The 22562-nt window shown below is 41.0% G+C and overlaps 1 protein-coding gene across 1 annotated transcript in view; it reads left to right on the forward strand.

The window, feature by feature from the left end:
• Positions 1-22562, forward strand: part of LOC128657890 (oocyte zinc finger protein XlCOF7.1-like) — a 125278-nt gene that overhangs the window by 1392 nt on the left and 101324 nt on the right. The window contains exons 2-6 of the mRNA XM_053712318.1: positions 7244-7366; positions 10471-10530; positions 10734-10881; positions 11298-11423; positions 11535-11615. Coding sequence (XP_053568293.1) covers positions 7289-7366; positions 10471-10530; positions 10734-10881; positions 11298-11423; positions 11535-11615 — 493 coding nt within the window. The 5' untranslated portion in view covers positions 7244-7288. The remainder of the gene's footprint in view (positions 1-7243; positions 7367-10470; positions 10531-10733; positions 10882-11297; positions 11424-11534; positions 11616-22562) is intronic.

The raw sequence follows: 22562 nt of genomic DNA on the forward strand, positions 1-22562 counted from the left end.
GAGGGGGCTGAGTGTCTGCACAGGGACTGACGTGGGAAACAGAGAGGACTGAGATCTTGTACAGGGGGTTATGTGTGGGACTGAGGGGGTTGACAGCCTGTACAAGGGATGGGATGTGAGACAGAGAGAACTGAGAGTCTGCACAGGGACAGAGTTGTGAGACAGAGGGGACTGGGATTTTGTACAGGGGCCTAGGTGTGAGACAGAGGGGGGCTGAGAGCTGGTACATGGATTGGGTTAAGGGGGCTGATACGATGAGCAAGCTGTATTTGAGGGAATGAGGACTTGATGACGCACAGTCTGTGTGTTAGGGTGATGGGTACAAGTCTGACATGTTTATAATAATTGTATATTTATCACTTGTATATGTGATGGGGTCACAGGAAGTCAGTCTGCATTGTTGCCCCAAACAGGATGTGACATAAATGAGAAAAAGTTTGTTAAAAAATGTCAGCCGGATTACAAGTTTTGAGTGCTAAAGGGAAATTAACGACCGCAACATTTTCACCGTTATTTCACTCCCCCAAAGCGCTGCTATTACAAGTTCAGAAAAAGCAGATTTGTGCGGGTGATATGGATGCGTTGAGCTCCATTCCGCACCGAAATCAAGCGCTGCTTTGACATGTCCGTGCATGATTTTCCCATTAGACATCAATGGGGAGAACCGGCAAAAAAACGGGATCTAAACACCCCTAATTTGCTGCCCCTAACATCGCTGCCACCTACATTAGTTATTAACCCCTAATCGGCCGCCCCCAATATCACCCCACCTACATTAGTTATTAAGCCCTAATCTGCTGCCCCAACTTCGCCGCCACCTACCTACACTTATTAACCCCTAATTGGCTGCCCCCAAACATCGCCCCACCTACATTAGTTATTAACCACTATTCTGCTGCCCCTAACATCGCCGCCACCTACCTACACTTATTAACCCCTAATCTTCTGCTCCCAATGTCGCCGCCACTATACTAAAGTTATTAACCCCTAAATCTCTGGCCTCCCACCTCACTAACTCTACATAAATATATTAACCCCTTACCCTAACATAACCCTAAGTATAAGTCTAACCCTAACACCCCCTAACTTAAATATAATTAAAATACAGCTAAATTAACTTACAATTGTTAACTAAAATAATTCCTATTTAAAACTAAATACAAACTTACCTGTAAAATAAAACCTAAGCTAGCTACAATAGCTCACAGGTAAGTTTGTATTTATTTTAACTAGGTAGACTAGCTGGTAAATAGTTATTAAATATTTATTAGCTACCTAGTTAAAATAAATACAAAGTTACTTGTAAAATAAATCCTAACCTGCCTTACACTAAAAACTAACATTACAATAAAATAAATTAAATTAATAAAATACAATTATCTAAATTCCAAAAAAAAAAAACACTAAATTAAACAAAATAAAAAACGAAATTAGCAAAAATAAAAATAAACAATAAATTAATTACACAAAAAACCCTGAAATTATCAAAATTAAAAAACGAATTACTCCTAATCTAATAGCCCTATCAAAATAAAAAAGCCCCCAAAATAAAAAAAACCCTAGCCTACACTAAACTGCCAATAGCCCTTAAAAGGGCCTTTTGCAGGGCATTGCCACAAAGATAACATGGCAATAAAAATACAAACACCCCCCCAACAGTAAAACCCACACAACCAAACCTCCCAAATAAAACTATCTAAATAAACCTAAGCTAACCATTGCCCTGAAAAGCCAATAGGAATTAAAGTACGCCATCTTTGAACCTTCAGTGTACAGTGGCGACCTTATGAAGAGGATGCTCTGCGCCGGATGTCTTGAAGATGGACCCACTCCGCGCCGGAAGGATGAAAATAGAATATGCAGTCTGGATGAAGACTTCTGACCGCTTGGATGAGGACTTCGCTGGCTGGATGAAGATCGAATAGGCCACCTGGATGAAGACTTCTTGCTGCTTGGATGAGGACTTCTTCCCGCTTGGATGAGGAATTTGCCGGCTAGTGTTAGGTTTTTTTTAAGGTTTTTTTGCGTGGGTTTTATTTTTAGCTTAGGGTTTGGGCACTTCGTAAAAGAGCTGAATGCCCTTTTAAGGGCAAAGCAAAAGAGCTAAATGCCATTTTAAGGGCAATGCCCATCCAAATGCCCTTTTCAGGGCAATGGTTAGCTTAGGTTTATTTAGATAGTTTTATTTGGGGGGTTTGGTTGTGTGGGTGGTGGGTTTTACTGTATGGGGGGTATTTGTATTTTTTATTGCCAGGTAAAAGAGTTATCTTTGGGGCAATGCCCTGCAAAAGGCCCTTTTAAGGGCTATTGGCAGTTTAGTGTAGGCTAGGGTTTTTTTTATTTTGGGAGGGCTTTTTTTTGATAGGGCTATTAGATTAGGAGTAATTCGTTTTTTAATTTTGATAATTTCAGGGTTTTTTGTGTAATTAATTTATTGTTTATTTCTTTTGTAATTTAGATAATTGTATTTTATTAATTTAATTTATTTTATTGTAATGTTAGTTTTTAGTGTAAGGCAGGTTAGGATTTATTTCACAGGTAACTTTGCATTTATTTTAATTAGGTAGCTAATACATAGTTAATAACTATTTAATAACTAGTCTACCTATTTAAAATAAATACAACCTTACCTGTGAAATAAAACCTAAGATAGCTACAATATAACTATTATTTATATTGTAGCTAGATTAGGTTTTATTTTACAGGTAAGTTTGTATTTAGCTTTAAATAGGAATTATTTTTAGTTAATAATTGTAAGTTTAATTTAGATTTATTTTAATTATATTTAAATTAGGGGGTGTTAGGGTTATGCTTAGGGTTAAGGTTACGTTAGGGTTAGTTTTAGGGGTGAATATTTTTATGTAGTGTTAGTGATGTGGGAGGCCAGAGGTTTAGGGGTTAATAGTTTATTTTAGTATATTTCATTGTGGGGGTTTAGTGGTTAATAGTTTTATTATATCGGCGGTGTGGGCGGATGGCAGATTATGGGTTAATAATATTTAACTAGTGTTTGCGATGCAGGAGTGCTGCGGTTTAGGGGTTAATAGGTTTATTATAGTGGTGACGATGTCGGGGAGTGGCGGAATAGGGGTTAATAAATTTTAACAGTGGTGGCGATATCCGGAGCGGCAGATTAGGGATGAATAATTTTATTATAGTGTTTGTAGTGCTGGAGGGCCTCGGTTTAGGGGTTAATAGGTAGTTTATGGGTGTTAGTGTACTTTTTAACACTTTAGTCATGAGTTTTATGGTACAGCTTTGTAACGTAAAACTCATAACTACTGACTTCAGATGGCGGTACGGGATCTTGTAGTTATAGGCTGTACCGCTCACTTTTTGGCCTGAGAGGGAGACTCGTAATACCGGCGCTATGTAAGTCCCATTGAAAAAAGGCTTTTTTAAAAGTGCGGTACTGACGTTGCATTACGGCCCAAAAGGTGTGCAGTACACCTATACCTACAAGACTCGTAATACCAGCGTTAGTGAGAAAGCAGCATTATGAGCCATAACATTGCTTTTTCACTCCTAACGCACAACTCGTAATCTGGCTGTTTGTTTCTTATTGCTATTAGATATTATTATTACTGTTGCTATAATTGACCATTTATGACTATCTTAATGAAAAGTAAGGGGTGACATGAAGCCATTTAACTAAATATGAAGAGGAAACCACATTTCAGAGTAATGCAATATATATAATTATATGAAGCACAAGCACAGCTGTTCAGAGGGTAGTAGGTATAAGGACCAGGCTTACAGCACATGTAGTAGCGCAAATACTTACTTGGTGCCCAGTATTTGTTGTGTCCTCACTTTAGCAGCCTCACATAATTTGTAATTTTATCCTATGATCAAGGTAATATGTGGGTTAGATGATTTGGGGCAGATTTCTGTTTGAGCATAAATAGCAGATGAGGAACTGAGGGGCAGCAGGACAGAGCTACCAGATTGGGATAATCCCATTAATTACAGGATAACTGGTAACCAGTCACCTGCTCTGGCTTCTCATGATTCTAGTATTAAATAAATGTGTCACCCCATAACGTTTGACAAACCTGCTATATAAAGATTGTCACATTTTATCACTTTATGTTATCTTCTCTATATGCAGCTGGTCACATGTGTAGTTTTAGATTGTACATAAGTTAAATAAATATGTTTAGAGGGGCGGAGCCAGCAACAGGTCGGAGCGGTCATACAATTCCATAGCTCCGGCTAACTACTATTCTTAAAACTATAATTGACCGCTCTGATCAGCCTAATTTACAGTTTGGCCAAAGGGTTAAGGCACTTGGGCAAGAGTAACTGAGACTGAGAAATAATTACGTCAGGGGAAACACACTTCATTAGAGGCCCTTGTGTGAACACCTCGTGGAGCAGCCATAACTCGGAACCCCGTGGAGACCTAGCCAAAGAGACTGTGCTACCCTGATTACCTCTCCCATTCAACTGAGGTGCAGACCTGTACAGAGTGAGGTGTAACTGTGGCGGAACTTTAAAGCAGCGCTCTCTCAGAGTTGAACACACTGCCTGCTGCGTAGCCATTTTGGGATGAGGCAAACTCCAATACCCTAGTCTAGAGTCAACTCTTACTTTATAAGCGACTGAGTACACGGGCCAGCACGAGTTAACGCAGCGATCATCAGAGCAAGGTCTAACACCCACCATGGATCCCAATACCCTCCTACTGGAAATTGCCCATCTGCTGCAGCAACACAGAGAGGAATTCATCCTGCTACTTGAAGTGGCATATCAGCCGCCTACTGATGTTCCTCCAGCTCAGAGGGACAAAGATAGTGAGATTGGTGAGTTCTTTGGAGGCGACGCTTTGGGGCCCCAGCGTCCGCCACCCTCTGTAACAAGCTTGTCCTCCCTGGTGCTCTGCTGTTCGGAGGTCACTGATGGCTTGTTTTTTGGGTATGTAGCAGATCAGATGCCTGATAAATCAAACAATTTAGAGTGCCTGTATACTGAAGCTCACGTTTTGTGCATGGTCTCATACTGTTCAGCAACCGTCTCCTACACCTCAATCTGGCATTGTTAGACCATCGTTTGCCACTCAGAGGGGCCTCAAACGAGGCATAGGCTAATAAAAATGCTGAGGAAAGTCGCAGTTACAGACTGAGCCTGCCTAATCTCTATTGCTATTAACAGTCAATCTACTGGGACAATTTCAGCTATCATATGAGTTATATATAATAATAGGCTGTCTTAAAGCAACTGTAAATTTTGTGACATCGTAGTTCATTGGGTTAAAGATGTGCCTACCTTTTCACAGTTTGGCAGACTATGTTTGTGAGATATGACTAAGGCAATACAGAGTTAGTTGATTTTCTTAGTTTACTCATGCCCTAAAAAAATGTTATACGCATGTTCTATACCTTACTAATATTTATTTGCCAGTGAGACAATGCTATTATTCACGGTAGTACACAAATTTGATGTGACTTTACTATATCCTGCAGATTTTTTACTGGTGTGGATGTCACTTACATAGTGTATTGCAGGGACTTTTTTTTTTTTAATGTTACTGGTTGGTACTATAATCAGTTGGGTGCATAGACACCCCATACACTTACTAGGCATTCCCTAGCTAGCATAACCTCAGTTCTCATCGCTACACAATAAAATATATAGTATATTGGGTTTCTGGAAGAGTTCCCATGCATATCCCAGTGCATGTTGTTATACCAGGCTCATATACTTCCACATGACATGGTAAATACACTTACTTCAGATTATAGGAGCCTGTTTCTGTAGCATTGCTCATATAGCATTCAACAAATACTAAATGTTTATTTACAGCCAATGTGACCCTTGGAGCTTACTGCCTTGCATTTTTTTGTACATGGCCTCTTGGTATCCAATCTACTTATGGGGTTACTTTGGACCCACAGCCCATTAAGATAGTTTTAGTTGGGTACTCCCTTATTACCTAACTGCATTGGCTTAGAACACAAACATAGCATCTGTACCTGTTTTATTTCCTCACCTAAGTACCTGGTTTATGTTTAGCTTCTCAATTTGTCTGTAGATTATTCAAATAACACTTACAGTCCTCAGAATTATTTACATGTATATACATTTTGTCCTTGAACTTTGACCACATGGCCTTCTAGTTCTATTAATGCACTCCCATATATAACCCTAGTGAACTATTCCCAACCCCTGGTAAATGTCCAATTGTCTGTATAGGATTTACTTTTGGAGGCCTATTTTAGAGGCCTGGTTAGGCCTAGAACATACCAGCCTCTTATTTCCCCATGGGACATGGTAAATTCCTTTTTCCAGCCCATTGGAGCCGTGTAATATAACATTTTGTTATTTAGCATCCAACACATGTTAATGTTTATTTGTAGCCAGTATTCCTTTTAGAGGTTACTGCCCTGCACTTCTTTGTATTTAGCTCTGTGATATCATATAATTGAATTAGTCTTAACTCCCACCTCCCCCCCCCCCATAATAAAGAGCCCCCTACTTAAGGGGGACCAACTAGGCGGTTTATCTTACCTATACCGTACCCATCTTATGGTTCTCAACTATTCCCTCAACACAAATCCCTATATAGCCTTGTAGAGATGAATCTATCCGCCCTATCTAGGTCAGCAGGACTGATCATTATTACCTGCTGACTAGCTATATAAGCTTAATACAACCCTTGATTGCCTCTCTTGAGATGTTAGTCCTAGTGTCTCATTATGGATTCTATTTCTCATCAAGGAAGTATATAAGTTCCTGTATTGTATATTACCTGTTCTTCCACGTTAAGAACCCAAACATTTTTTTCTAATCATTTTAGTTACCTATACAATTATAGATGATCAATAAAGCTCAAGTTAAAAATTAGAAAACATGAGGTTTGATGATAGAGGTCCAAAAGTGATCTCTTTAATAGAGGCGTCCTCCATCTCTTGATTATTCTTACTTGAGGTCCAAGAGTGACCACCTATATTCACAGGGAGGCATACCGCACGTTTGGCAGATTACATGAACACTAATATATTGTATTTTGTCACTGCTAAGTAAGTTATTGTTAGTTCTTATTGATTTTATTTTGACATTTCAATGTATATTTTTTTCTTTGTATGCCTGTTCTTTTTCAACCTCAATAAAAATTATTTAAAAAAATAAATAAATAAATCTGTTTAATATCACATAATCATCTCTTTACCATAATATAAATACAGGAAGAGTTCTGATTATTTCTGATCTCTCACGTTGCTGTCTTGCTTTCTTCTCGCAGGTGTCACATTTATAGCATCTGACTCAGTCACTGACAAAGAACAAGATGATGAAATACAGGAAACAGATAGCAGAGCAGTTCCTGAGTCAGGCCCTGGGCATCATCTGCCTGCTGACCGGAGAGGTGAGAGCTGCTTGGTAATGTCATGTGACACTGGTCCTATTTACTGTGCCGCTTGTGATACACCGGATCTTACTTCAGTTTACCTAGACCATCTCATTAACCCTAACTTTATCTCACCCAGACCATCTCACTAACCCTAACTTTATCTCACCCAGACCATCTCACTAACCCTAACTTTATCTCACCCAGACCATCTCACTAACCCTAACTTCATCTCACCCAGACCATCTCACTAACCCTAACTTTATCTCACCCAGACCATCTCACTAACCCTAACTTTATCTCACCCAGACCATCTCACTAACCCTAACTTTATCTCACCCAGACCATCTCACTAACCCTAACTTCATCTCAACCAGACCATCTCACTAACCCTAACTTTATCTCACCCAGATCATCACACTAACCGTAACTTCATCTAACCCAGACTATCTCACTAACCCTAACTTCATCTCACCCAGACATCTCACTAGCCCTAACTTCATCTAACCAAGACATCTCACTAACCCTAACTTCATCTCACCAAGACATTTCACTAACCCTAATTTCATCTCACTAGCCCTAACTTCATCTAACCCAGACCATCTCACTAACCCTAACTTCATCTCACCCAGACCATCTCACTAACCCTAACTTCATCTCACCCAGACCATCTCACTAACCCTAACTTCATCTCACCCAGACATCTCACTAACCCTAACATCATCTCACCCAGACCATCTCACTAACCCTAACTTTATCTCACCCAGACCATCTCACTAACCCTAACTTTATCTCACCCAGACCATCTCACTAACCCTAACTTCATCTCAACCAGACCATCTCACTAACCCTAACTTTATCTCACCCAGATCATCACACTAACCGTAACTTCATCTAACCCAGACTATCTCACTAACCCTAACTTCATCTCACCCAGACATCTCACTAGCCCTAACTTCATCTAACCAAGACATCTCACTAGCCCTAACTTCATCTAACCAAGACATCTCACTAACCCTAACTTCATCTCACCAAGACATTTCACTAACCCTAATTTCATCTCACTAGCCCTAACTTCATCTCACCCAGACCATCTCACTAACCCTAACTTCATCTCACCCAGACCATCTCACTAACCCTAACTTCATCTCACCCAGACCATCTCACTAACCCTAACTTCATCTCACCCAGACATCTCACTAACCCTAACATCATCTCACCCAGACATCTCACTAACCCTAACTTCATCTCACCCAGACCATCTCACTAACCCTAACTTCATCTCACCCAGACCATTTCACTAACCCTAACTTCATCTCACCAGACATCTCACATACCCTAACTTCTGCTCAACCAGACCATCTCACATACCCTAGCTTTAGCTCACCCAGACCATCTGACAAAGCCTAACCAGACCATCTCACTAACACTAATTTAAAGGGCCACTCAATGCAGTAGAATTGCATAATGAACAAGTGCATAATAAAAAGGCAAAGCTTAAAAATAAAACCTACTCTGAATTTCAAATAAACAGTTTTTTTCCTGACAAATTTCTTTTTTCTCCCATTTTGCTGGCCCCCTGTATCATGTGACAGACACCAGCCAATCACAGACTAGTATACGTTTACCCTGTGAACTTGTGCACATGCTCAGTAGGATCTTGTTCTCCAGAGAGAGTGTAGTTTATTTTGACTTGTGTCCCTTTTTAAAGGGACAGGCTACTTTGAAAAGTGTTATTGTTTAAAAAGATAGATAATCTCTTTATTACCCATTCACCAGTTTTGCATAACCATCACTGTTATACTAATTTACATTTTGCTTTATCATTATCTGTATCTAAGCCTCTGCAGACTGCCCCTTACCTCAGTGATTTTTACAAACTTGCCTTTTAGCCAACTTGTGCTGGTTCCTGCATAACTCCATAGGAGTGAGCAAAATGTTATCTTTATTTCACATGTGGACTTGCACTATCTTGCTGTGAAAAGTTAAAGGGACAGTCTACATCAGAATTTTTATTGTTTTAAAAGATAGATAATCCCTTTATAACCCATTCCCTAGTTTTGCATAACCAACACAGTAAACACACATTTTACCTCTGATTACCTTGTATCTAAGCCTCTGCAAACTGTCCCCTTATTTCAGTTCTTTTGACAGACATGCGTTTTAGCCAATCAGTGCTGGCTCATAGGAACTCCACGTGCATGAGCACAGTGTTATCTATATGATACACATGAACTAACACCCTCTAGTGGTGAAAAACTGTCAAAATGCCCTGAGAGAAGAGGCGGCCTTCAAGGGCTTAGAAATTAGCATATGAATCTTCTAGGTTTAGCTTTCAACTAAGAATACCAAGAGAACAAAGCACAATTGGTGATAAAAGTAAATTGGAAAATTGTTTAAAATAACATGCCCTATCTGAATCATACAAGTTTATTTTTGACTAGACTGTCCCTTTAAAAAGCACCGTGAGGCGACCTGCAGGGGCTTAGAAACAGGCGGAGATATAGAGGTTTAGTTGTTATAAAATATATAAATATAACATTGTTGGTTATGCAAATCTGGGGAATGGGTAGTAAAGGCGTTATCTATCTTTTTAAATAATAAATAAATAAAATAAAGTAGACTTTCCCTTTAAGCTCACTGACCTGCACAACCCTCCAACGCAAATCATCCCCCAGCACACAGGGCCCCCTGCACAATCCTTTGCTGCAGCAAAAAAAATACTTATCCTTGCACCCAAGACCCCTCCCACAATAAAGAAAAATCCCAAACATACAAAGTCCTACTACATGACCTCTATTTCTAAAACTCCCTCCAGAATCTAAAGGCCCCCAACTACAAAAAAGCCTTAATACCCAAGGGACCCCAGCACCGAAGGAACCGCCTATTAATCAAGGGCTCAACTCACCCCTCCCCCATCACACCCTCTCAAATGTTCCAGCAATGTCTATATTCCCGAGCTCATATCCTCAGTCTTTAGCAGCTTTTATCCATAGATGTCCCACAGAATTATCCACTATATTTTATTTATTTATATGTTTTGTGATGATCGAGAGAAGTAAAAAAAAAACTTGTTAGTCCAGGCAAATGGAGTCTGATGATTTTTCTTATACATATTATAGGAATACACCATTGTGAAGAAGAGGCCCTCCCACAGCAGCGTTCAACAGCTGAGCGGAGAGGTGAGTATTGCTGGGGAAAGTGACATTATATCAGCATCAGGGCACAGTGAGTCACTTTACTGACCCATCTGACCCTGTGTGTATTTCCTACCTTCTGTCTGTGTCTCTGCATGTTCTCAGTAACATTATCCTGGCTCTGTCAGTAAAAGTGTGTGACAGAACCAGTCCCTGTGTCAGTGCTGAATGAGTTGTGTGTGTTTCAGGTGCCTATAAAGTGTGATGATGTTGCTGTGTATTTCTCTATGGAGGAGTGGGAGTATATAGAGGGACACAAGGAGCTTTACAAGGACGTCATGATGGAGACTCACCAAGCACTAAGGACTAAGGAGATCCCAGGAAATGAGAGCTCAGGTAACGCTGTGTAGTAATAAATATCTCACTCAGGGAATGCACATACACTACTGACGTGAGTGACAGCAAATCTACATGAACCCGTCATGTTTGAGCTAATGAGCTGTATGATTATAAACTAATTTTATATGCAACAAAAATAATAAAACCACATTTAAAGGGTAAAGCGGGATTAATGTTAAATCAATTTGTATATTCATTTATATATGTAAATATTTTATATGCAAAAAGTAACACATGCTTTGTTTTTTATCTTAATTGAATAAATTTATATATATATATATATATATATATATATATATATATATATATATATATATATATATATATATATATATATATATATATATATATATATATATATATATATATATTAGATGCATTTAACAAAATAAACTGATTTTATTCTTTATTAGAACTAACAGGTCACAGAGATGAAAATCTAGACACAGGATCACATAGAGAACTTGTACAGATTATTCAGCCAGTGGAGACCCCATCAGACGTCTCTGCAGGGAACAGATCTATGGCAGAAGCTACTAGTAATGTTTTCAAATACTGATGTGTTGTGTAATATTACTGTATAATCAGTTTGTGTGAGATAACTGCACTTAAATCCATGTAACCAAAAAACTAATTTTATTCTTTATTAGAACTAACAGGTCACAGTGTCCTAGACACAGGATCGCATGCAGACCTTGTACAGAAAATTCAGCCATCAGATGTCTCTGCAGGTGAGTGATCTATGGTATAAGCTTCACAGTTAGAAAACTCAGATTCTAAAATGTTTCCCCCCTTATATTAATGATGAGCCTCAGTACAGACAGATTGTAATAATAAAATCTATTTGGTTCCACCCCTACCTTGTCCTTTCTTCTCTCTCACTCTCTGCTTCATCTGAATAGTACACACACACATGCTCTATATTCTCTTCACTCTCACCCTCTGATTCATGTAAATGATACACACACGTGCGCTCTCTTCTCTTCACTCTCACTCTCTGCTTCATGTAAATAGTACACACACATGCCCTCTCTTCTCTCTCACCCTCTGCTTTATGTAAATGGCACACAAACACACATGCCCTTTCTTTTCTTCACTCTCACCCTCTAATTCATGTAAATAATACTCACACATGCCCTATCTTCCCTTCTCTCTCACCCTCTGACTCATGTAAATACTACACCCACATGCCCTCTCTTCTCTCTCACCCTCTGATTTATGTAAATGGCACACGCAAATGCCCTCTCTTCTCTCTCACCCTCTGATTCATGTGAACGGTGCACATGCATGCCCTCTCTCACCCGCTGCTTCATGTGAATGGTACACACACATGCCCTCTCTCACCCTCTGCTTCATGTGAATGGTACATACACATGCCCTCTCTCACCCTCTGCTTCATGTGAATGGTACACACGCATGCCCTCTCTCACCCGCTGCTTCATGTGAATGGTACACACGCATGCCCTCTCTCACCCTCTGCTTCATGTGAATGGTACACACACATGCCCTCTCTCACCCTCTGCTTCATGTGAATGGTACACACGCATGCCCTCTCTCACCCTCTGCTTCATGTGAATGGTACACACGCATGCCCTCTCTCACCCTCTGCTTCATGTGAATGGTACACACGCATGCCCTCTCTCACCCGCTGCTTCATGTGAATGGTACACACACATGCCCTCTCTCACCCTCTGCTTCATGTGAATGGTACACACGCATGCCCTCTCTCACCCTCTGCTTCATGTGAATGGTACACACGCATGCCCTCTCTCACCCTCTGCTTCATGTGAATGGTACACACACATGCCCTCTCTCGCCCTCTGTGTTATGTAAATGGCTAAAGATCTATAAAAAATGGCAATATATAGGCTACATTCTAATAAACCATTATAAATGATGAAAATAACCAATTAAAAATAACTAACATTGATAATGCTGGTTAAAATGACATTCCATTTATTCACATAAAACAGGTGATAATAATTAATAATATGTATCTGACTAAATTGGTACCAATCTTATCTAAACAGTATTGTGTTTGTTCAAAGACAATGTTAAAATTTAAAAAAAACTTGTTATACAAACTAGTGCGACCTAAAAGTTTATATAATACAGTTTCATATATTAAAACTGCTAGAAATAATTTCTTTCAACAAGTTATGTTAAATTATTGCTAGAGTCACAGGTTTATACCGTTTATGTACAGTATTGTTGTTTTGATTGGTATATTTTATTCCTCATATATATATATATATATATATATATATATATATATATATATATATATATATATATATATATATATATATATATATATATATATATATATATATATATACAGGGAGTGCAGAATTATTAGGCAAGTTGTATTTTTGAGGATTAATTTTATTATTGAACAACAACCATGTTCTCAATGAACCCAAAAAACTCATTAATATCAAAGCTGAATAGTTTTGGAAGTAGTTTTTAGTTTGTTTTTAGTTATAGCTATTTTAGGGGGATATCTGTGTGTGCAGGTGACTATTACTGTGCATAATTATTAGGCAACTTAACAAAAAACAAATATATACCCATTTCAATTATTTATTTTTACCAGTGAAACCAATATAACATCTCAACATTCACAAATATACATTTCTGACATTCAAAAACAAAACAAAAACAAATCAGTGACCAATATAGAAACCTTTCTTTGCAAGGACACTCAAAAGCCTGCCATCCATGGATTCTGTCAGTGTTTTGATCTGTTCACCATCAACTTTGCATGCAGCAGCAACCACAGCCTCCCAGACACTGTTCAGAGAGGTGTGCTGTTTTCCCTCCTTGTAAATCTCACATTTGATGATGGACCACAGGTTCTCAATGGGGTTCAGATCAGGTGAACAAGGAGGCCATGTCATTAGATTTTCTTCTTTTATACCCTTTCTTGCCAGCCACGCTGTGGAGTACTTGGACGCGTGTGATGGAGCATTGTCCTGCATGAAAATCATGTTTTTCTTGAAGGATGCAGACTTCTTCCTGTACCACTGCTTGAAGAAGGTGTCTTCCAGAAACTGTCAGTAGTACTGGGAGTTGAGCTTGACTCCATCCTCAACCCGAAAAGGCCCGACAAGCTCATCTTTGATGATACCAGCCCAAACCAGTACTCCACCTCCACCTTGCTGGCGTCTGAGTCGGACTGGAGCTCTCTGCCCTTTACCAATCCAGCCACGAGCCCATCCATCTGGCCCATCAAGACTCACTCTCATTTCATCAGTCCATAAAAAATGAAGAAAAATCAGTCTTGAGATATTTCTTGGCCCAGTCTTGATGTTTCAGCTTGTGTGTCTTGTTCAGTGGCGGTCGTCTTTCAGCCTTTCTTACCTTGACCATGTCTCTGAGTATTGCACACCTTGTGCTTTTGGGCACTCCAGTGATGTTGCAGCTCTGAAATATGGCCAAACTGGTGGCAAGTGGCATCTTGGCAGCTGCACGCTTGACTTTTCTCAGTTCATGCGCAGTTATTTTGCGCCTTGGTTTTTCCACACGCTTCTTGCGACCCTGTTGACTATTTTGAATGAAACGCTTGATTGTTCGATGATCACGCTTCAGAAGCTTTGCAATTTTAAGAGTGCTGCATCCCTCTGCAAGATATCTCACTATTTTTTACTTTTCTGAGCCTGTCAAGTCCTTCTTTTGACCCATTTTGCCAAAGGAAAGGAAGTTGCCTAATAATTATGCACACCCGATATAGGGTGTTGATGTCATTAGACCACACCCCTTCTCATTACAGAGATGCACATCACCTAATATGCTTAATTGGTAGTAGGCTTTCGAGCCTATACAGCTTGGAGTAAGACAACATGCATACAGAGGATGATGTGGTCAAAATACTCATTTGCCTAATAATTCTGCACTCCCTGTATATACCAAATATTTGTAATACAAGTACAGATACAGGGTAAATTAGTCTGTGGTTATTTGTGTCTATCCTTATAAATGCTTTGTAAGTTCTTATGGACACGTTTGTTTTGTAGAGCCTTAAGTATAGCTGTATTATTGACGCTGATGTTATTTAGCATATATATATGCCACAGTCTTTCAATTATTTGTAATCTCCTTTAGTACCGGAGTGTTATAGTCTTTCACTCGTATTATAATCTCCTTTCGCACCTGATCGTTGGTTCTTAAGAGCTGGTTCACCTTTCCGTTTATAGGATGTTAGGAATTATCCCGGGGCAATATTTGGAAGATGAGTCTTGGAGGAAAACAGTGACCTTCTCGGACGTCCGGGAAACAATTACCAAAATAACACACACAGGCAGGTTATCATTAGCAAATGTTCCGTTTATTCTGGGACCAAAAAGCACAATATATAGACATGGATACACGTAGGCATCTCTGGTGCGTAACATCATCTTATTGGCTAAGCAAAATACAGTAATATATTTCCTAATGGCCTTATTTGGCATACAGCATAACATATCATAATAGAAAATAATATATGAAAAAAGTACAGACATGAAAAAAATGTATATTTTGCAGCTACAGGAAATAATGTAGGTGGGTACTGATCTGTAACATTTGCGGTTTTAGCTTACAAAAAACACCTGGGTTTGTTTGGCTTTGAAAAAAAGTACCTTGTTTCCTGTTGAGACACAGACAGATCAGCAACTGAAATTTGCAAATGTAACTGATATTACAAGTGTCTTAGAAGAAATGATATTACGAATGGAGTGCAGTGAAAATGATATTACGAATGGAGTGCAATGAAAATACATCAGTGCATAACATTATAGATAATGTAAAATAAGTACATAGGTAAAGTGTGCAACACAAATAAGTGATGTTCCCTGACAATTCCCCTCTTTAGTCATAACAATGACTACTACTGGACTAACGTCTGGAGTGGAATGGGACATTAAGGTATGTGGTATTAGCAGGATGGTATCGACGATGTTGTCGATTTCGATTAGGTTGGTGTGGTAGAACCTGTAGGTATTCTGCACACTGGGAGATAGGGGTTGGGGGTGGCAGGCGTGTATGTTTAGCAATGCAGAAAACAACTATCTTAAAACAACAATAACAGAATAGTGTAAACAAAGCAATGAAAACAATAAAGGTACCAATATTTTTTAGCCACTCTAGGAAGCCTAAACCAGGGGAGAATTTATCCCAGGGGTTATCAATGCCTGAGTTTTTCTTTAATTCAATGGATAATTCTTCCAATTTCTTAATAGCAAGCGTTACTTTCCCAGTGGGACCTGTATTATCTGGTATGAATGTACAGCAAAACCCACCAGTTTGATCATCAATGACTTTACACACCCCTCCTTTCTCTGCTAAAAGCATGTCTAAGGCCATGCGGTTTTGGAATGTCATGTAAGAGGTTGGGCCGAGTTGTTCAGCAATGCCTTTAAGGGCATCTCTGGTATAATTAACAAAACGTTGTTGATTATAAAATATATAGTTTATCCAGTCTACATTTTTATTGGCAGTTATGATGGGGAAGATGGATTCAAATCCAGCTTTGACCTGGTCACGGGCCTTAAATTCATCTGGGACCCCCCCTTGGGACCCCTATAGCATCTATGTATACATGGGGGTCAAAACTACCTGGGATAGCCTTAGTCTGTCTCCGTGTACGATGAGAGGAGGTGCGGTGAGTGTGTATGTGTATGTCATCTACACCTATGTGTATGTCATCTACACCTAAAATGTGGAGAGGCATGATAACTTTTGCTAGAGCACATTCCCCAGACCATTGTCCCTCTAGCCTAATGCGGATTTTCATATCCCCGCAAATCCAATATATGTCACCTAACGACTGAATGTGGTTATGGGTGTTGAGGTTACTATACTTATAACAGTACCCAGATGTAAAGTTACCTAAGAATCTACCTTTTCCTGTGCCCCTATAACAAGTGTAGTTACCAGGATATATAGTAATTCCCTCACTGAGGTGTGGGGTTTTAGTAATAATGGGGTATTTTTCCTTCCAGGCAATACAGGTTGACTGATTAACAATGGTATTAGTATACAGGCTGAGAAAGCAGGACTCAGCGTTACTAGGGATGTTAAGGGGGACAGTACCTAAATGGGGGCGGGCATTACCACAAACATAACAATTTGATCTATTATATTGTTTGGCCGAAAAGGCCATCCATTCTAACCAAAGGTTTTTGTCTGAATAACCTGTTTCTAAGGCCATAGTATCTCTTGGTGAGGGATCAGCTATAGCAATCATGCCCTGAGATGGGGACTGGGTATTAATTAGGTTTTGACCAAGGTTTTGATACATTTTAGTGACAATTTTGTTCCATTCAGAGGAATTAACCATATCTTGAAGCTGGAAACTACCCTTATCTTCGGATAAGGCCCCTCTTTCCCAAAAAGAGAGCATATAAGGGCCACTATCAATTGGACTGGGGTTTTCAATAGTCAAGGTAAGTTTCATACTCTGTCCGGGTTTACCTGCCGAAAGGCAAATTCCGGACTTAGAAAGGGTCATTCTTTCCATTAAGGATCTCCTATTTCTATCTTTCTCGGTTAATATAGTAGTTCCCCATCTAAGGCCTGCATCTGCATCCCACCCATCAGCATTCCAGTATTTACAATCCTTACTCCTATCATCATTCTCCCCTATACACATATAGACTGACCTGGAAGGGATATCGTGGTAAATGGTACACTGTGTTGATACATCCCCGGGGCATGGAATAATGTCACAATAGTCAAAGGCATAAGTGGCAACATGGAGATTTGAAGAATTGTACCAAAAGGTCGTAGAGCGTGGTGATGTGGTTTGTGTAATGGCCATTTTTGAGGGTAGGTTCTCGATCACCCTGAAAGGGGTCCGGTCTGCTGACCTTCGAGCTCTACGGAGGGCTGGAACATGTGGTGTTGGCAGGGTTGTTGAGTTCTTGGTTGTGTTTTGTTTCGGGGGTGAGTCAAGGGGAGTGATGAAGTAATTACAAGCAGAGGCAGTACCATATTGTTCGTCCGGTGTCTCATAATAGCAGGAGGCTATTATCCATCCGGGTATTGCAATTAAGAGCAAGGAGGAGAGAAGGTAGCAGTACACCAAGTAGTGGGACCCTTGAGTGGCGATCATGTTGTTGCAGGTACGTGCTGTGGATATAGATGTTACAGAAGGGACTGTGTGACCAACTTCACCCCTCTTTGGACTGGCAGTCGAGAATGCTACAGGTGTTACAGAAGGGACTTTGTGAACACTTCACCCCTCTTTAGGCACAACTGTTGTCTGAGATGTCCTGGACTGGAGGTACAGATGTTTCAGAAGGGACTAAACAGCCAGCTTCACCCCTCTTTGGACAGAGCTTTACCCTAGATGCGTGGATCCAGATGGGCTCCTGGGCTGTGAGGATGGCAGTACGAGTGATTGCCACAACTTCGGTAGGTGGACCGTATGGGAAGCCTCCCTTCTTTGCTTTATTCAGCTGTCTGATGCACACTGTGTCTCCGACCTTGAAGCTGTGGGTTGGTTCCTGTGAGGGAAGAGGAAAACGATAGGCCACATCACCATAGTTGCCATTCAAAACAGAGATTAATTCATGTACATATCGTTCCCTGATTAAATCTAAATCACCAGTGACTATGTGTGGGTTCCTGACCCAAGGGCTGGGGAACGGTCTACCCATCAAAATCTCAAAAGGAGATAACTGAGTGGATTTGCTGGGGGACATCCGTACCTCAGCTAAGACTGCAGGTAAATGATCCTGCCATTTGACCCAATTCCCTCCCGTGGCCTTAAGGAGTTTTTCCTTAATGGTCCGGTTCATCCTTTCTACCACCCCTGAGCTCTGGGGGTGATATGGTATGTGAAACTTCCATTTTATCTGTAAGTGAGCTACCAATTCCTGCAATACCTTACTAACAAAAGCTGGGCCATTGTCTGAGTTAATCTGCAGGGGGCAACCAAATCTGGAAATGACATCAGTGCAAAGGTGTTTCACTACTGTTTTTGCGTCTTCCCTAGTGGTAGGAAAGGCCTCAGGCCAGCGAGAAAATTGGTCAACTATGACCAGCAGGTAAAACTGTTTGGTTCCTGTTTTAGGTATGTGTGTGAAATCTATCTGCAGGTGAGTGAAAGGTGCGGATGGTGGTGTTAGGTGGTCATGTTTTGCAGGTTTATTGTTGTGTTTGGTTTGCAGACAAGTGATGCAACGGTTAATGTAAGATTGTACATGTAACTGTAGATTTTGTATGCAGAAGTAAGGTTTGATTAACTGTAGAGTGTTATGGATGCTCAGGTGACTGACACCATGGGCTTGTGAAATAAAAATGGGTGCATTTGTTTCAGGGATACCAATGATTGTCCCACCTTTCCCCTCTTTCGAATAAAACCCTTGAGGGTTTAATTCGAGCTTCTGAGAGACCCAGTATTTGATATCAGTGACAGTGGCAAACTGCTGTAGTGACGATGTGAGTACATCGTCGACCAGAGAGGGTGCCACAAGCATGGGATAAACACTGTCTTGCAATGGAGAGATCTTAGCTGCTTGTTTGGCTACTGTGTCAGCTAATGCATTACCCCTAGCAATAGGATTGTTAAGGTTAGTATGTGCTCGGCAGTGTATGACAGCTATTTCTTTTGGGAGCAGGATGGCTTGTATGGCTTGTAAGAGTTCTGTGATAAGGGTGGTATGACTGATGCTTTTACCGTCGGCAGACTTGAAACCTCTTTGTTTCCAAATCATGCCGAAATCATGTACCACTCCAAAGGCATATCTGGAGTCGGTATAGATATTTACGGAGGCATCAGCAAAAAGTTCACAGGCTCGAGTGAGAGCTATTAATTCAGCTGCCTGAGCCGAATTATGCATGACACAGGAAGATTCAATAACAATGTCGGGAAGCTGGACCACTGCATATCCTGCAAGGTACGTGTGGTCATCTGGGCGGCGACATGAGCCATCCACAAAGACGTCAGGGACCCCCGGAATAGGGGTGTCCCGGAGGTCAGGGCGTGGTGTTGTGCTGGAGTGAATGAGTGCAATGCAGTCGTGAAGGGGGAGGTCAGATTGTGGTACGTCAGAGGATAACAAGGCCTTGAGAATAGACATAGGGCCTGAGTTAGTTGCACAGTACTTAATGGTTAACTCAGAAGTACTGGTAAGCAGTATTTCATAACCACTAAGTCTCTGGGTAGTCATGTGTTGTGTTTGCAGATTGTTAAGGAGGTGCAAAACCTGATGGGAGGTATGTAAAACAAGTGAATGTCCCAGTGTGATAGGTTCACACATCTCAACGGCCATGGCACACGCTGCGAGGGATCTCAGGCATGAAGGCATACCCTGCACAGGGATGGGCAGCTTTTTAGATAAAAAGGCTACAGGACGGAAAGAGTTACTACCATGCTCTTGGGCACAGACAGCCGCCATGGTTTTACAATTTTCCCTTGCGTACAAATGAAAAGGCTTTGTGTAGTCAGGTAGGCCGAGGGCAGGGGAAGTGGTGAGGGACCTGGCAAGTTCATTGTATGCATGGGTCAGAGTCTCTGTCCAGTGAATTGTGGGTGGAGAGTCACTGTGGCAAACGGTGCGGAGGATTGAGTCGTAGTGGGAGCAGTCTGGTATCCACTGTTGACAATAGTTTATTATCCCAAGAAAGGTCAGTATTTCTTTGGGAGTGGCAGGCTTTGGCAGTTTAGAGAGGGCTTTTACTCTTTTTGCACTGAGTTCTTGTTTGCCTTTGGACAGGACAAAGCCTAAGTACTCAACTTGTGGCTGGCAGATTTGCAGTTTCTGTTTAGACACCTTGAGCCCTTCATGGGCGAGGAACAACAAAAGGTCCACTAGGTCCTTTTCCCCTGCCTCGTATGAAGTACTACACAATAACAGGTCATCAACATATTGCAAAAGGACGGAACCACAGTCCAGCTCTTGAGCATGGTATTGAGGACTAGGCCGAATGCGGCCGGACTGTCCGTAAATCCTTGGGGCATCTTTGACCACGTCATTTGAATCCCTCTATACACAAAAGCGAACAACTGCTGAGTGTCCGCATCAACGGGTATAGAGAAGAAAGCATTAGCCAAATCAATGGTAGAAAAAATTTCTGCATTGTGTGGAATGGCCATAAGTAGTGTGGTCACATCCGGGACTAAGGGAGGGAGAGGTATAATTAATTTATTCACGGCCCTTAGGTCTTGAATAAAACGGTAACCGCCCGCCGGCTTAGGCAAGGGGTTAATGGGCGTGTTATACGGGGAGATGGTATGTTTCAGAATACCTTTCTCCAGAAATACCTTAATCATGGGGCCTATGCCCTCCAGCTTGTCGTCACTAATAGGGTATTGTTTGATGAAAACTGGGGAGCAGTCTTCACTCAACGTTGCCCTATATGGGGTGCAGTCGATGGTCCCCGTATCATATGGTCCCGTTGACCATAGGGTAGGGGGAACGCTGTCAAAGAGAGTGTCAAAATCTGTGGTTGGAGGCAGGTTACGGACATGGTCAGTAACCTGATATATCTGATTGCTCAACATGGCCGTCTCCGACGACAGTGATTCCTCGGGCGATTCGCCTGATTCACTGAGGTCAAAGTCGACCGTCATGCCACCGTTCCGTGATATTGTCATCATTATTCCCAGTTTACCCATCAAGTCTCGACCAAGGAGACTAAAGGGGCAACCCCGGATAATGTGGAACGAGTGGGACAAAGTTTTGGGAGAGTCGGGTATTTGAACTGTGAGGAGTGGAGTGCGGAAGGTAGGAATTGGCACACCTGTGATTCCCACAGAGGGATTAGACTCTCGCAAGGGTCCATCGTATAATTCGCCCGAGATAGTGGAGCAAGTAGCTCCCGTATCTACGAGGAATTGTAATTCGGAGCCCTCTATGTTAAGAGTAACGAAGGGCTCACGATTATAATACGATGTAACCTTGGGTAAGAGTAGGGTGCCTCCCTCCGGGCAGCCCTATGGCCATTGTATTCTGTGTTGTGGTGGTCGGTTGTCACGTCTGGGTGGTGAGTATGAGTGTGATCGGCGGTTGTCCCTAGGATAAAAGTTATCCCTGCCCTTACGGGGTGGATGGGGACATTCATTTTTCCAGTGCCCTGTTTCCCCACAATTAAAACACATGTTGCGTCTATGTTCTTGGTTAGCTCTACCCCCCCTTTGCCTATGGCGTGGAAGTGTGTTATCATGAACCTGAACATATGCACCCTTAACACTTTTATCAAAACATCCTGCAGCATGATGGGACTCAATAACTGATAATAATTCCTTTGAGGTCATTTTGGGCCAATCAGGTATGAGTTGTTTTAACAAAAGACTGTCTGTTGGTGTCATACACCCTAACATAGTCTGATTCTTTAATACAGCCATTCCATCCCCGGAGGATAAGCCTCCTTCCTCTGCCCAACATTTAAAAAATCTTTTAGCAAAGTCTAAAATTGCCTCGCCAGGTTTCTGCTTGCATGCTAAAACTGCACTCATAGATTGCTGTGTCTTACTACAGCGTTTTATTTCAGTTTCTAATTCTGTCCACATGGTTGCCCTAGTCACTGGGTTTGCTAAACCATATGAAGTGACTGAGGTACTTGTGTCATTGGTATGTATTGTAGGAACTTTAGTCCAATCCCATTCATCATTTTCGTGATAATTATACAATTTATCAATTATCATTTTAATGTCAGTTTGTGTATACATGGCTCCCTGTAAATATCGTTTA

Source organism: Bombina bombina, chromosome 4 (assembly GCF_027579735.1).
Source record: "Bombina bombina isolate aBomBom1 chromosome 4, aBomBom1.pri, whole genome shotgun sequence".
Lineage (NCBI taxonomy): Eukaryota > Metazoa > Chordata > Amphibia > Anura > Bombinatoridae > Bombina > Bombina bombina.